The 16,153-nt window shown below is 50.4% G+C and overlaps 1 protein-coding gene across 1 annotated transcript in view; it reads left to right on the top strand.

The window, feature by feature from the left end:
- Positions 1–5,225, top strand: part of LOC144673840 (uncharacterized) — a 118,672-nt gene extending 113,447 nt beyond the window's left edge. The window contains exon 19 of the mRNA XM_078535482.1: positions 4,617–5,225. Within this exon, the coding sequence (XP_078391608.1) occupies positions 4,617–5,033 (417 nt within the window). The 3' untranslated portion in view covers positions 5,034–5,225. The remainder of the gene's footprint in view (positions 1–4,616) is intronic.
- The last annotated feature ends 10,928 nt before the right edge of the window (positions 5,226–16,153 follow it).

Raw genomic sequence — 16,153 nt, 5'->3', positions numbered from 1 at the left:
GGGGACAATGTAGGGGGATCTTTACTCTGTATCTAACCCCGTGCTGTACCTGTCCTGGGAGTGTTTGATGGGGACAGTGTAGAGGGAGCTTTACTATATATCTAACCCCCTGCTGTACCTGTCCTGGGAGTGTTTGATGGGGACAATGTAGGGGGAGCTTTATTCTGTATCTAACCCCGTGCTGTTCCTGTCCTGGGAGTGTTTGATGGGGACGGTGTAGAGGGAGATTTACTCTGTATCTAACCCCGTGCTATACCTGTCCTGGGGGTGTTTGATGGGGACGGTGTAGAGGGAGATTTACTCTGTATCTAACCCCGTGCTCTACCTGTCCTCGGAGTGTTTGATGGAGACAGTGCAGTGGGAGGTTTTCTCTTTATCTAACCCCGTGCTGTACCTGTCATGGGAGTTTTTGATTTGTACGGTGTAGAGGGAGCTTTACTCTGTATCTAACCCCGTGCTGTACCTGTCCTGGGTGTGTTTGATGGGGACAGTGTAGAGGGAGCTTTACTCTGTATCTAACCCCATGCTGGACCTGTCCTGGGAGTGTTTGATAGGGACGGTGTAAAGGGAGCTTTACCCTCTATCTAACCCCATTCTCTACCTGTCCTGGGAGTGTTTGATGGGCACAGTGCAGATGTAGCTTTTCTCTGTATGTAACCCCGTGCTGTACCTGTCATGGAAGTGTTTGACGGGGACGGTGTAGAGGGAGATTTACTCTGTATCTAACCCTGTGCTGTACCTGTCCTGGGAGTGTTTGATGGGGACGGTGTAGAGGGAGCTTTACTCTATATCTAACCCTGTGCTGTACCTGTCCTGGCTGTATTTGATGGTGACAGTGTAGAGGGAGATTTACTCTGTATCTAACACCGTGCTGTACCTGTCCTGGGAGTGTTTGATGTGGACAGTGTAGAGGGAGCTTTACTCTGCATCTAACCCCGTGCCGTACCTGTCCTGGGAGTGTTCGATGGCGACAGTGTAGGTGGTACTTTACTCTATATCTTACCCCGTGCTGTACCTGTCCTGGGAGTGTTTGATGGGGACAATGTAGGGGGTTCTTTACTCTGTATCTAACCCCGTTCTGTACCTGTCCAGGGAGTGTTTGATGGGGACGGTGTAGGGGGTGCTTTACTCTGTATCTAACCCCGTGCTGTACCTGTCTTGGGAGTCTTTGATGGGGACAATGTAGGGGGAGCTTTATTCTGTATCTAACCCCATGCTGTTCCTGTCCTGGGAGTGTTTGATGGCGACAGTGTAGAGGGAGCTTTACTCTGTATCTAACCCCATGCTGTACCTGTCCTGGGAGTGTTTGATGGGGACAATGTAGGGGGAGCTTTATTCTGTATCTAACCCCGTGCTGTTCCTCTCCTGGGCGTGATTGATGGGCACAGTGTTGATGGAGTTTCACTCTGTATCTAACCCCGTGCTGTACCTATCCTGGGAGTATTTGATGGAGACAGTGTCGAGGGAGATTTACTCTGTATCTAACCCTGTGCTGTACCTGTCCTGGGAGTCTTTGATGGGGACACTGTAGAGGGAGCTTTACTCTGTATCTAACCCCGTACTGTACCTGTCCTGTGAGTGTTTGAAAGGGACGGTGTAGAGGGAGCTTTATTCTGTATCTTACCCCGTGCTGTACCTGTCCTCGGGAGTGTTTGATGGGGACGGTGTAGAGGGAGCTTTACTCTCTATCTAACCCTGTGCTGTACCTGTCCTGGGAGTCTTTGATGGGGACGGTGTAGTGGGGGCTTTATTCTGTATCTAACCCCGTGCTGTACCTGTCTTGGGAGTGTTTGATGGGGACGATGAAGGGGGATCTTTATTCTGTATCTAACCCCGTGCTGTTCCTGTCTGGGAGTGTTTGATGGAGACAGTGCAGAGGGTGGTTTTCTCTTTATCTAACCCCGTGCTGTACCTGTCATGGGAGTTTTTGATTTGTACGGTGTAGAGGGAGCTTTACTCTGTATCTAACCCCGTGCTCTACCTGTCCTGTGAGTGTTTGATGGGGACAGTGTGGAAGGAGCTTTACTCTGTATCTAACCCCATGCTGTACCTGTCCTGGGAGTGTTTGATGGGGACGGTGTAGAGGGAGGTTTTCTCTTTATCTAACCCCGTGCTGTACCTGTCCTTGGAGTGTTTGATAGGGACAGTGTAGAGGGAGCTTTACCCTGTATCTAACCCCGTTCTGTACCTGTCCTGGTAGTGTTTGATGGGCACAGTGCAGATGTAGCTTTTCTCTGTATGTAACCCCGTGCTGTACCTGTCCTGGAAGTGTTTGACGGGGACGGTGTAGAGGGAGATTTACTCTGTATCTAACCCCGTGCCGTACCTGTCCTGGGAGTGTTTGATGGGGACGGTGTAGAGGGAGCTTTACTCTGTATCTTACCCCGTGATGTACCTGTCCTGGGAGTGGTTGATGGGCACGGAGTAGAGTGAGCTTTACTCTATATCTAACCCTGTTCTGTACCTGTCCTTGGAGTGTTTGATAGGGATGGTGTAGAGGGAGCTTTACCCTGTATCTAACCCCGTTCTGTACCTGTCCTGGGAGTGTTTGATGGGGACAGGCAGATGTAGCTTTTCTCTGTATGTAACCCCGTCCTGTACCTGTCCTGGGAGTGGTTGATGGGGACGGTGTAGAGGGAGCTTTACTCTATATCTAACCCTGTGCTGTACCTGTCCTGGCAGTATTTGATGGTGACAGTGTAGAGGGAGATTTAATCTGTATCCTACAACGTGCTGTACCTTTCCTGGGAGTGTTTGATGGAGACAGTGTAGAGGGAGCTTTACTCTGTTTTAATTCCCCGTGCTGTACCTGTCCAGGGAGTATTTGATGTGGACTGTGTAGAGGGAGCTTTACCCTGTATCTAACCCCGTGCCGTACCTGTCCTGGGAGTGTTCGATGGCGACAGTGTAGGGGGTGCTTTACTCTGTATCTTACCCCGTGCTGTACCTGTCCTGGGAGTGTTTGATGGGGACAGTGTAGAGGGATCTTTACTCTGTATCTTACCCCGTGCTGTACCTGTCCTGGGAGTGTTTGATGGGCACAGTGTAGAGGGAGCTTTACTCTATATCTAACCCTGTGCTGTACCTGTCCTGGGAGTGTTTGATGGCGACGGTGTAGGGGGTGCTTTACTCTGTATCTAACCCCGTGCTGTACCTGTCCTGGGAGTGTTTGATGGGGACGGTGTAGAGGGAGCTTTACTCTGTATCTTACCCCGTGCTGTACCTGTCCTGGGAGTGTTTGATCGGCACGGTGTAGAGGGAGCTTTACTCTATATCTAACCCTGTGCTGTACCTGTCCTGGCAGTATTTGATGGTGACAGTGTAGAGGGAGATTTACTCTGTATCTAACACCGTGCTGTACCTGTCCTGGGAGTGTTTGATGGAGACAGTGTAGAGGGAGCTTTACTCTGTATCTAACCCCGTGCTGTACCTGTCCTGGAAGTGTTTGATGTGGACAGTGTAGAGGGAGCTTTACTCTGTATCTAACCCCGTGCTGTACCTGTCCTGGGAGTGTTTGATGGGGACAGTGTAGAGGGACATTACTCTGTATCTATCCCTGTGCTGTACCTGCCCTGGGAGTGTTTCATGTGGATGGTGTAGAGGGAGCTTTACTCCGTATCTAACCCTGTGCTGTACCTGTCCTGGGCGTGTTTAATGGGGACAGTGCAGAAGGTGATTTACTCTGTATATAACCCCGTTCTGTACCTGTCCTGAGAGTGTTTGAATGGGACAGTGTAGATGTAGCTCTTCTCTGTATGTAACCCCGTGCTGTTCATGTCCTGGATGTGTTTGATGGGGACGGTGTAGACGGAGGTTTACTCTATATATTACCCCGTGCTGTACCTGTCCTGGGTTTGTTTGATAGGGACAGTGTAGAGGGAGCTTTACTCTGTATCTAACCCCGTTCTGTACCTGTCCTGGGAGTGTTTGAAGGGGACGGTGGAGAAGGAGCTTTACTCTGTATCTAACCCCGTGCTGTACCTGTCCTGGGAGTATTTGATGGAGACAGTGTAGAGTGAGATTTACTCTGTATCTAACCCTGTGCTGTACCTGTCCTGGGAGTCTTTGATGGGGACACTGTAGAGGGAGCTTTTCTCTGTATCTAAACCCGTGCTGTACCTGTCCTGGGAGTGTTTGATGGGGACGGTGTAGAGGGAGATTTACTCTGCATCTAACCCCGTGCTGTACCTGTCCTGGGAGTGTTTGATGTGGACGGTGTAGATGGAGCTTTACTCTGTATCTAACCCTGTGCTGTACCTGTCCTGTGACTGTTTGAATGGGACGGTGTAGAGGGTGCTTTACCATGTATCTAACCCCGTTCTGTACCTGTCCTGGGAGTGTTTGATGGAGACAGTGTAGAGGGAGATTTACTCTGCATCTAACCCCGTGCTGTACCTGTCCTGGGAGTGTTTGATGGGGACGGTGTAGAGGGAGCTTTTCTCTGTATCTAACCCCGTGCTGTACCTGTCCTGGGAGTGTTTGATGTGGATGGTGTAGAGGGAGCTTTACTCTGTATCTAATCCCGTGCTGTACCGTCCTGGGAGTGTTTGATGGGGACAGTGCAGGGTGTGCTTTACATTAATCTCACACTATGCTTTTTTTTTTGTTGTTTTCAGGTGCAAGATGCCAGCCGATGGTCCAAGACTTTTTCTACCTCCGCAAGTTCATTGCAAAGACGACTGGAGAAGAAGGCCAATGAGCTGACCACCAGCTTTAAGCAGTGTCTGGGAGATAGTGACCCATACTACGACTCTATGTATTCAGCTTTGTGCAATGATGTGACAGAACGTATTAATTCTACATATGAAGAATACAACGATGCTCACAAGGGCAAAGTTTTGTTTTTGAAGTTTTGCGTGGCTGGCGCTGTTGTTGTAGTGTGTGTATGTACTATGTCTTATTCTCTCTTTGCACTTATGTGCGCGGGCATATTATTTCGCAGTCTTGTGCCATTCACAGTTCAAGCAGCGTTTACGTGTGCTATTGCTGTGTACGCTTCGCACACATTCAAGCAGGAGAAACTATCACACTGAGAGTGAGTGATTTGATTTCAAATGACAAACGCTCCTCAAGTGACAGGCGAAGATGTGGACGTCACAACTGACCTGATGTTATGCCCATTTCCAGAAAGGAAAACAACCACAATTCAGTTGATATGCTCTGAATAAAAATAACATTTTCTTCCGTACAGTCAGTTGCAGTCAGTGACATATTTGATGTCAAGCAAAAATGCTTCTGGTGTGTCTATCATTTCACATTCGCATGTCGGCCATGACTTACTGAGTTTCACTTCTCCTCTCTCAGATTATTGTACAAGAGGCTAGATATTGTGTCAGAAGGTCAGTGCTGAAGGAGAGCCACACTGTCGGAGGGTCAGTGCTGAGGGAGAGCCGCACTGTCGGAGGGTCAGTGCTGAGGGAGCGCCGCACTGTAGGAGGGTCAGTGCTAAGGGAGCGCCGCGCTGAGGGCGCGCCGCACAGTCGGAGGGTCAGTACTGAGGGAGCACCGCACCATCGGAGGGTGATTGCTGAGGGAGTGCCACTCTCTCTGAGGCACTGTTTTTTGGTTGAGATTTTAATCTCGAGGGATCTGTTTGCATTCTCAAGTGGGCAGAAAAGATCCCACAGAAACAACGAGAGAGAAACAGAAAGATGTTGCTGCAGGAAAACAGACACATGTACAGATGTGGGGAGGGAGAGAGAGGGAGAGATATACAGAGACACAGAGATAAGGAGAAAGTAAATGGAAACGAGAGAGAGAAAGGGAGAGTGAGAGAAAAATATATAGAAACCCCAAGATAGAGAAAGAGAGAGAGATAGAGATAAGGGTACAGAGAAACCCCAGAGAGAGATATAGAGACAGAGAGAATATAGGCACCTGGAACACTGTGTGCAGTTTTGGTCTCCATGTTTAAGGAAGGATATCCTTGCACTGGGAGGCGGTACAGCAAAGGGTCACTCGATTGGGCCCTGGGACAAGGGGCTTGTCCTATGAGGAGAGGCTGAATAAATCGGGTCTATATTCTCCGGAGATTTGAAGAATGAGAGGTGATCTGATTGAAGGTGTTGGACAGGGTGGGCACCGAGAGGTTGTTTCCCCCACAGCCCCTGGCTGGGGAATCGAGAACGCGGAGGGGGGAGGGGGGCACAGTCTCAGGGTAAGGGGTCGGCCGTTTTGGACTGAGACGAGGAGAAATTTCTTCACTCAGAGGGTCGGGAATCTTTGGAATTCTCTACCCCAGAGGGTTGTGCATGATCCTTCGCTGAATATATATTTAAGGTTGAAGTAGACTTTGGTCTCTGAGGGAATCGAGGGATATGGGAGTGGGGCTGGAAAGTGGAGTCGAGGCTGAAGGTCAGCTGTGATTGCGTTGAAAGGGCAAACTTGAGGCTGAATGGTCCACTCCTGCTCCTGTCTCTGATGTCTTTATGTGCTTATGTTCAGTCCCCAGGCTGCGTTCACTCACCTCCTTCAGCTTCGAGTGCTGAGAAATCACACCCTGACCTGTGGTTTCTGGGAAAACAGGAAGACATCCCACTGTATTCTCGGTCTAAATACTTCACTACACAGGTCTGTGGTTCCTATTTTTGGTCTCTTTAGCTTACCCTTATAGGGTCACGTGTCCCTCTACCCACCCCGAGAGGATCCGGTGCCCTATACCCAACCCCTAAAGGGTCTCCTGTTCCTATCCAGCCCATAATCTCTCCCGCCCCTATATCATCTCCTAGACTGCTTCAGTGTCCCAGTACCCACACTTGTAGGGATCCATGCCCTGATCCCCACTCCTATCAGGTCCCGTGCCCTTATTCCCCTATTCCCAACTCTATTGGGTCCTACAGCACTATACCCCATCAAGGGGTCTGGTGCCTCTGTTCCCACCCAACCACGTTGACACAAGAACACAAGGAATAGGCCCGGCAATCCTGCTCCGCCACTCTCTTTCCTTACATTGTCCTGGGGTGTGGGCATCGCTGGCGAGGCCAGCATTTGTTGCCCATCCCTAACTGCCCTTGAACTGAGAGGCTTGCTAGTACACTTCAGAGGGCAGTTAAGAGTCAACCACATTGCTGTGGGTCTGGAGTCACATGTAGGCCAGACCGGGTAAGGATCAGAGACATTAGCATGAACCAGATGGGTTTTTAAAAAGAACAACTGATGATAGTTTCATTGTCACCGTTACTGAGACTAGCTTTCAATTCCAGATTTTATTAACTGAATTCAAATTCCACCAGCTGCCATGGTAGGATTCGAATCCGTGTCCCCAGATTATTAGCCGGGGCCTCTGGATTTTTAACCCAGTAACAGGATAGGATCCTGTGTCCCCATACCCATCACTACAGGAGCCTGTGTCCCTATGTCCATCACTGTCGGAGCCTGTGTCCCTATGTCCATCACTGTCGGAGCCTGTGTCCCTATGTCCATCACTGTCGGAGCCTGTGTCCCTATGTCCATCACTGTCGGAGCCTGTGTCCTTATGTCCATCACTGTAGGAGCCTGTGTCCCTATGTCCATCACTGTCGGAGCCTGTGTCCCTATGTCCATCACTGTAGGAGACTGTGTCCCTATGTCCATCACTGTCGGAGCCTGTGTCCCTATGTCCATCACTGTCGGAGCCTGTGTCCCTATGTCCATCACTGTCGGAGCCTGTGTCCCTATGTCCATCACTGTCGGAGCCTGTGTCCCTATGTCTATCACTGTCGGAGCCTGTGTCCCTATGTCCATTACTGTAGGAGCCTGTGTCCCTATATCCATCACTATAGGCCTGCAGCAGGTGGTGAGGGAACCAACAAGAAGGAAAAACATACTGGAACTCATCCTCACCAACCTGCCTGCTGCAGATGCATCCGTCCATGACAGTATCGGTAGGAGTGACCACCGCACAGTCACTGTGGAGACGAAGTCCCATCTTCACATTGAGGATACCCTCCATCGTGTTGTGTGGCACTACCACCGTGCCAAATGGGATAGAGTTCGAACAGATCTAGCAACTCAAAACTGGGCATCCATGAGGCACTGTGGGCCATCAGAAGCAGAATTGTTCTCAAACACAATCTGTACCTCATGGCCCGGCATATCCCCCACTCTCCCATTATCAATCAAGGCATAGATTACAAAAGTAGAGAGGTCATGTCGGAGTTGTATAGAACCTTGGTGAGGCCACAGCTAGAGTACTGTGTGCAGTTCTGGTCGCCACATTATAGGAAGGATGTGATTGCACTGGAGGGGGTGCAGAGGAGATTCACCAGGAAGTTTCCATGGGATGAAACATTTAAGTTATGGAGAGGTTGGATAGACTTGGGTTGTTTTCGTTGGATCAGAGAAGACTGAGGGGCGACCTGGTCGAGGTGTACAAGATTATGAGGGGCATGGACAGGGTGGATAGGGAGTAGCTGTTCCCCTTAGTTGAAGGGTCAGTCATGAGGGGACATAAGTTCAAGGTGAGGGGCAGGAGGTTTAGGGGGGATGTGAGGAAAAACTTTTTTACCCAGAGGGTGGTGACAGTCTGGAATGCGCTGCCTGAGAGGGTGGTGGAGGCGAGTTGCCTCACATCCTTTAAAATGTACCTGGATGAGCACTTGGCACATCATAACATTCAAGGCTATGGGCCAAGTGCTGGTAAATGGAATTAGGTAGGTAGGTCAAGTGTTTCTCATGTGTCGGTGCAGACTCGATGGGCCGAAGGGCCTCTTCTGCACTGTGTGATTCTGTGATTACCATCAAGCCAGGGGATCAACCCTGGTTCAATGAAGAGTGCATGAGGGCATGCCAGGAACAGCACCAGACATACCTAAAAATGAGGTGTCAATCTGGTAAAGCTATAACACAGGGTTATTTGCGTGCCAAACAGCATAAGCAGTGAGTGATAGACAGAGCTGAGATTCCACAACCAACGGATCAGATCTAAGCTCTGCAGGCCTGCCACATCCAGTCGTGAAAGGTGGTGGATAACTAAACAACTCACTGGAGGAGGAGGCTCCACAAATATCCCATCCTCAATGATGGAAGAGCCCCATACATCAGTGTAAGGTACAATACTGAAGCATTTGCTGCAATCTTCAGCCAGAAGTGCCGAGTGGATGATCCATCTCGGCCTCCTCCTGAGGTCCCCAACATCACAAACGCCCGTCTTCAGCCAATTCGATTCACTCCACGTGATGTCAAGAAATGGCTGAAGGCACTGGATACTGCAAAGGCTATGGGCCCTGACAATATTCCGGCAATAGTACTGAAGACTTGTGCTCCAGAACTTGCTGTACCCCTAGCCAAGCTGTTCCATTACTGGCATCTGCCCGGCTATGGGGAAAATTGCCCAGAAAATTGTCCTGTACACACAAAGCAGGACAAATCCAACCCGGCCAATTACCGCCCCATTAGTCCACTCTCGATCATCAGTAAAATAATGGAAGGAGTCATCAACAGTGCTCTCAAGCAGCACTTACTTAGCAATAACCTGCTCACTGACGCCCAGTTTGGGTTCTGCCAGGGCCACTCAGCTCCTGACCTCATTACAGCCTTGGTTCAAACATGGACAAAAGAGCTGAACTCCCGAGGTGAGGTGAGAGTGACTGCCCTTGACATCAAAGCCGCATTTGTGTGGGGCATCAAGGAGCCCCAGCAAAACTGGAGTCAATGGGAATCAGGAGGAAAACTCTCCGCTGGTTAGAGTCAGGCCTAGTACAAAGGAAGATGGTTGTGGTTTTTGGAGGTCAGTCATCTCAGCTCCAGGACATCACTGCAGGAGCTCCTCAGGGTAGTGTCCCAGGCCCAACCATCTTCAGCTGCTTCATCAACGACCTTCCCTCCATCATAAGGTCAGAAATGGGGATGTTCACTGATGATCGCACAATGTTCAGCATCATTCGCGACGACTCAGACACTGAAGCAGCCCATGTCCAAATGCAGCAAGACCTAGACAACATTCAGGCTTGGGCTGACAAGTGGTGAGTAACATTCGTGCCACACAAGTGCCAGGCAATGACTATCCCCAACAAGAGTGAATCCAACCATCACCCATTGTTATTCAATGGCATTACCATCACTGAATCCCCCACTATCAACATCCTGGGGGTTACCATTGACCAGGAACTGAACTGGACCAGCTATAAAAATACTGTGTCTACAAGAGCAGGTCAGGGGCTGGGAATCCTGCGGAGAGTAACTCACCTCATGACTCCCCAAAGCCTGTCCACCATCTACAAGGCACAAGTCAGGAGTGTGATGGAATACTCCCCACTTGCCTGGATGAGTGCGGCTCCCACAACACTCAAGAAGTTTGACATCGTCCAGGACAAAGCAGCCCCACTTGATCGACACCCTATCCACAAACATTCACTCCCTCCACCACCGACGCACAGTGGCAGCAGTGTGTGTACCATCTACAAGATGCACTGCAGCAACTCGCCAAGCTCCTTCGACAGTGCCGCCCAAACCCACGACCTCTACCATCTAGAAGGACAAGGGCAGCAGACACATGGGGAACACCACCACCTGGAAGTTCCCCTCTGAGCCACTCACCATCTTGACTTGGAAATATATCGCCGTTCCTTCACTGTCGCTGGGTCCAAATCCTGGAACTCCCTCCCTAACAGCGCTGTGGGTGTACCTACACCACACGGGACTGCAGCGGCTCAAGAAGGCAGCTCACCCACCACCTTCTCGAGGGGCAATTAGTGATGGCCAATGAATGCTGGGCCCGGCCAGCGAAACCCATCCTGTGTATGAATAAAAACAGCGAATGCATATTTTTTTTATTCATTCATACGATGTGAGCATTACTGGATGGATCAGCATTTAAAACCCATCCCAGTCCATCACACTCCTGACTTGATGCAAGAATTGAAGGAGAACAGAGATCTCAGAGTGTTGTCGGAGGTTACGGAGATAAGGAGGGGTGTAGGGGCTGGAGGAGGTTAGAGAGATAGGGAGTGTGGGATTGGATGGAGGAGGTTACAGAGCTAGGGGGAGGGTTCTGCGGCTAGAGGTTGTTACACAGATAGGGAGGGTTGTTGGATCTAGAGGAGGTTACAGAGTTATTGAGGGTTGCAGGGGCTGGGGGAGGTTACAGAGATAGGGAGTGTTACAGGGGCTGGAGGGGTTTCCAGAGAAAAAGAGTGTTGTAGGGGCTGGAGGAGATTACAGAGATAGGGAGGGTTGTAGCGGCTGGAGGAGGTTACAGAGATATGGAGGGTGGTAGGGGCTGGAGGAGCTAACAGAGATATGGAGGGTTGTGGGGTCTGGAGGAAGTAACAGGGATAGACAGTGTTCTAGGGGCTGGAGGAGGCTACAGAGATAGGGAGGTTTATCGGCGCTGGAGTTGGGTGTGGAGATAGGGAGGGTTGTATGGGCTGTAGCATGTTACCAATGGGGGGAGGGTTGTCTGGACTGGAGGAGGTTAGAGACAGGGAGGGTTGTAGGCGTTTAAGGATGTTTCAGAGATAGGGAAGGTTGTAGGTACTGGAGGAGGTTACAGAGATAGGGAGGGTTTTAGAGGCTGGAGGAAGTAACAGAGATAGGGAGGGTTATAGAGGCTGGAGGAGATGACAGAGATAGGGAGGGTTGCAGGGTCTGGAGGTTACAGGAATAGGGAGGGTTATAGGGACTGGAGGTGGTGACAGATAAGGGGGGTTGTAGGTGCTGGAGCAGGTTACAGAGATAGGGAGTGTTGTAGGGGCTGGAGGGGGTTACGGAGATATGGAGGGTTGTAGGCGTTTAAGGATGTTTCAGAGATAGGGAAGGTTGTAAGTGCTGGAAGAGGTTACAGAGAGAGGGTGGATCATGGTCCAGGGAGGGAGTGAAAGAAAGCACTATCACTTTAAAGTCGAGGCGTTGCCAGGCAATGAGCCATTGTAGAGCAGCCAGTGCAGAGAGTTATGTGTGAACGGGATTCTGCCTGTGTGAGGATACAGGCAGCACCTTGGTCTGGCTTCCAAATTCCCAGAGAGGATTTGGGAGCCTAGCGTTTGTCCGGAATTGTTTATCTCAATGATGCGCCCGGAAACTGTCTCATTGGAGCCCGAGGTGCTGTTAGTCGGGCTTGTTTTGGTCTTCATTGCAACAGTCTACTGGCCGAGGACAGGGAGGTCAGCGTGAGAACAAGGCGGTGAATTAAAACGCCTGGCCATCGGAACACCACGGTCACACCAGTGGACTGAGCGGAGGAGTTCCTGCCAGCGGTCACCCAATCTGTGTTTGGTCTTCCCATTGTTGAGGGGACCCCCCCCCTCGTGAGCAGAGAGCACGGCCGGCAATATTGAAATGTGTCGACCCGAATCGCTGCTTCACTTGGAAGGTGTTTGGGGGCCTCGGATGGTGAGGGGGCTGGATTTGGAGGACCTTACTCAGGTGTTACACCTCCCGCGATTGCATGGGATAGGTGCGGTGGGGAGGGGATGAGGTGTTAGGAGAAGTGGGCCACTTGGCCCCTCGAGCCTGCTCTGCCATTCCATAAGATCATGGCTGAACGCCACATGCCCGCCTACTCCCGGTAACCTTTCACCCCGTGCTTCTCAAGAATCTATCCAATCAATCAAGTTGCCTCTCAGTCTTCTAAACTCCAGAGGATACAAGCCTAGCCTGTCCAACCTTTCCTCATCAGACAACCCAACCATTCCTGGAGGGACAATAGCAACGTGGATACAAAATTGGCTGAGGGATAGCAAACAGAGAGTAATGGTTAATGGGTATTTTTCAGGCTGGAGGAAGGTTTATCGTGGAGTTCCCCAGGGGTCGGTATTGGGATCCTTGCTCTTCCTGATATACATTAATGATCTAGAACTTGGTGTGCAGGGCACAATTTCAAAGTTTACGGACGACACAAAACCTGGGAGAATTGTAAACTGAGGACGACGACAGTGTAGAACTTCAAAAGGACATTGGTGGAGTGGGCAGACGGGTGGCAGATGAAGTTCAATGCGGAGAAGTGTGAGGTGATACACTTCGGGACAAAGAACGTGGAGAAACAGTATAAAATAAAGGATACTATTCTAAAGGATGTGCAGGAGACGCGAGACCTGGGTGTATATGTGCATAAGTCATTAAAGGCAGCAGGACAGGTAGAGAGAGCTGTTTCTAAAGCACACGGTATCCTAGGCTTCATTAATAGGGGCATAGAGTACAAGAGCATGGAGGTTTTGATGAACTTATATAAGGCATTGGTTAGACCTCAGCTGGAATGTTATGTACAGTTCTGGGCACCACACTATAGGAAGGATGTGACATTGGTGAGAGTGCAGAAGAGGTTTACTAAAATGGTTCCAGGGATGAGACACTTCAGTTATGAGGATAGATTGGAGAAGTTGGGACTGTTCACCTTGGAGAGGAGAAGGCTGGGAGGAGACTTGATAAAAGTTTTCAAAATATGAGGGGGTCTGGGCGGACCAGATAGGGACACCGTTCCCGCTCGAGAACCAGAGGGCACTGTTTTAAAGTCTTTTGCAAAAGAAGCAGACGCTAGGTGAGAAAAAGCTTTTTCACACAGTGAGTGGTTCGGGTCTGGAAGGCGCTGCCTGGGAGTGTGGTGGAGGCAGCTTCAATCGAGGCATTCAAGAGGGCATCGGATGATTATTTGAATAGAAACAACGTGCAGGGTTATGGGGAAAAGGCAGGAGACTGGCACTAAGTTCGAATGCTCAGAGAGCCAGTGCAGACAGGATGGGCTGAATGGCCTCCTTCTGCACCACAATAATTCTGTGATTCATTTGGTTTGGCCAGGGACTTCCATGAGTCAGCAGCCTTGGAGAATATATGGCTCCTCACAGTGCCCACTGGCTGAAATCTGAAATGGAAACTCTCTTCCAGCGTGTTTAAAGATTGCCTTATAGATCACGTCCATCTGGGTTCCCAGGTCAGGGGCTTCAGTGACGTGGAGCGATTGGAGAAGTTGGGACTGTTCTCCTCGAAGAGAAGGCTGGGGGCAGATTTGACAGTGTTCAAAATCATGAGGGAGTCGGGGGCAGAGTAGGTAGGGAGAAATCGCTCCCATTGGGGGAAGGATCAAGAGCCAGAGGGACACAGATTGAAGGCGATGGGTAAAAGGAGCGATAGAGACACGAGGAGAAACTTTCAGGCAGCGAGGGGTTAGGATCTGGAACGCACTGCCTGAGAGTGTGGGTCAATCGAGGGGTTAGGGTCTGGAACGTGCTGCCTGAGAGTGTGGGGGTCAATCGAGGGGTTAGGATCTGGAACGCGCTGGCTGTGTGTGGGGGGGGGAGGGTCAAGCGAGGGGTTAGGATCTGTAACCCGCTGCCTGAGTGTGCGGGGGTCAAACGAGGGGTTCGAGGGGGAATGGGGTTGTTAGCGGGAAAGGAAGAATGTGCAGGGGAAACAGGAAGAAGGCAGGGGAGAATGGCACAGAGCGAATTGCTCACTCGGAGAGCTGGTAGAGAGACGACGGGCTGAATGGCCCCCTTCTGCACTGTAACAATTCAGCTATAGGTCCACAGATCCTTAAATAAAAGGTTAGGGCAAGTCTAGAAGTTGCTTATCAAGGCTTATGTCCACTTTCCAAAATACATTTTATTCATAAAATCACATTACACAAAGGTGCAAAAATCAAATTCGATTCTTCCGTGGCTGGACACCACTCATTACTTTTCCAGTCATAGTTAATATTTACCACATAGGCTTCACGTCATGCTCACAGCCCGTGGAGGGCTTATCCAGATTCCCAGTCCCTTGGTGTACCGTCACGTTGATGGCTGCCCCAAGCTTTAGCGGTCCTTGGACCGTGACGGCCCACAACACTCGGGTCATAGGACGCTCTTGGCGCCGGAAGGCCTGCGGAGTTACCGGCAGAGCGAGGTGGCCATCGCCGCCGCCGTTTGAGGTCCTCCGGCCGCAGTTGATGCTCACCGCCGGTTGCATCCCCGAGAACGGCCTGTCGAGCGCAGAGTCCCCGCCCCCCCCTTGCCTTTAAGAGCCGAGGCGTAGATCCGACGAGCATCTTGCCAGGGCTGAAGGACGGCAGCGCCGAGGAAAGGTTGGGAGGACCGACTGGGATCGTTGTCCTCAGGGCAGGAGTGGAAGGAATTCAGGCATGATAAATAAGTAAACTACAAGACCAACAAATTGTAACAGGGTGGAAATTTTTATTAAGCACAGCCTAGTCTGGTCGGCTTCTCTCCCTATATTGCTGAAGAGCTTTCCATCTCTCAATCATCGTGACAAACACAAGAACACCAAATTTCACACTGCACTCATCAGGACAGACACAAGAACACCAAATTTCATACTGCACTCATCAGGACAGACACAAGAACACCAAATTTCATACTGCACTCATCAGGACAAACACAAGAACACCAAATTTCACACTGCACTCCTCAGGACAGACACAAGAACACCAAATTTCACACTGCGCTCATCAGGACAAACACAAGAACACCAAATTTCACACTGCACCCCTCAGGACAAACACAAGAACACCAAATTTCACACTGCAACCATCAGGACAAACACAAGAACACCAGATTTCATACTGCACTCATCAGAACAAACACAAGAACACCAAATTTCACACTGCACCCCTCAGGACAAACACAAGAACACCAAATTTCACACTGCAACCATCAGGACAAACACAAGAACACCAGATTTCATACTGCACTCATCAGAACAAACACAAGAACACCAAATTTCACACTGCACTCATCAGGACAAACACAAGAACGACAAATCTCAAACCAGCGCAACAAACTCAGACTGCAGGAGAAAAGGGTTCAGATTAATTGGGGTATCAAGTCGTGATTGGAGGAGGCGCCGCTGTGGAAAACTCCAGGCTCCCCGGTAATTCGATGAAGGGGCAAGGCCTGAACAGATTCCTTATGTCTGCAAGTGCGTATGAACGTATGTCGTTCCCAATGAGCCGCCTCACAAGCTCGACACATTGGTCTTAAATCGATGGTCAGTGCAGCTCCTGGCGCACTCGGGGATTATTCATCAAGTGCTACCCAGTCGGGGAATCACATCGCACAGTCAATGTTTTGTTTCAGGGCTTTGCAAGCGCCGCGTGGTCGAGTACTGGCCTGGATTTTGCTCTGCTACTCACTGAAGGAACAAAGTACACTCCCTGCTGCAATGAACATGGGGTTTCCAGCTCCTTTCCTCACACCCGACACAGCCCAAGTCTTGTGGCGCAGCGGATAGCGCCCCTGCC

Source organism: Cetorhinus maximus, unplaced genomic scaffold, assembly GCF_964194155.1.
Source record: "Cetorhinus maximus unplaced genomic scaffold, sCetMax3.hap1.1 HAP1_SCAFFOLD_488, whole genome shotgun sequence".
Taxonomy (NCBI): domain Eukaryota; kingdom Metazoa; phylum Chordata; class Chondrichthyes; order Lamniformes; family Cetorhinidae; genus Cetorhinus; species Cetorhinus maximus.
This window is presented reverse-complemented; position numbering and strand designations above follow the sequence as displayed.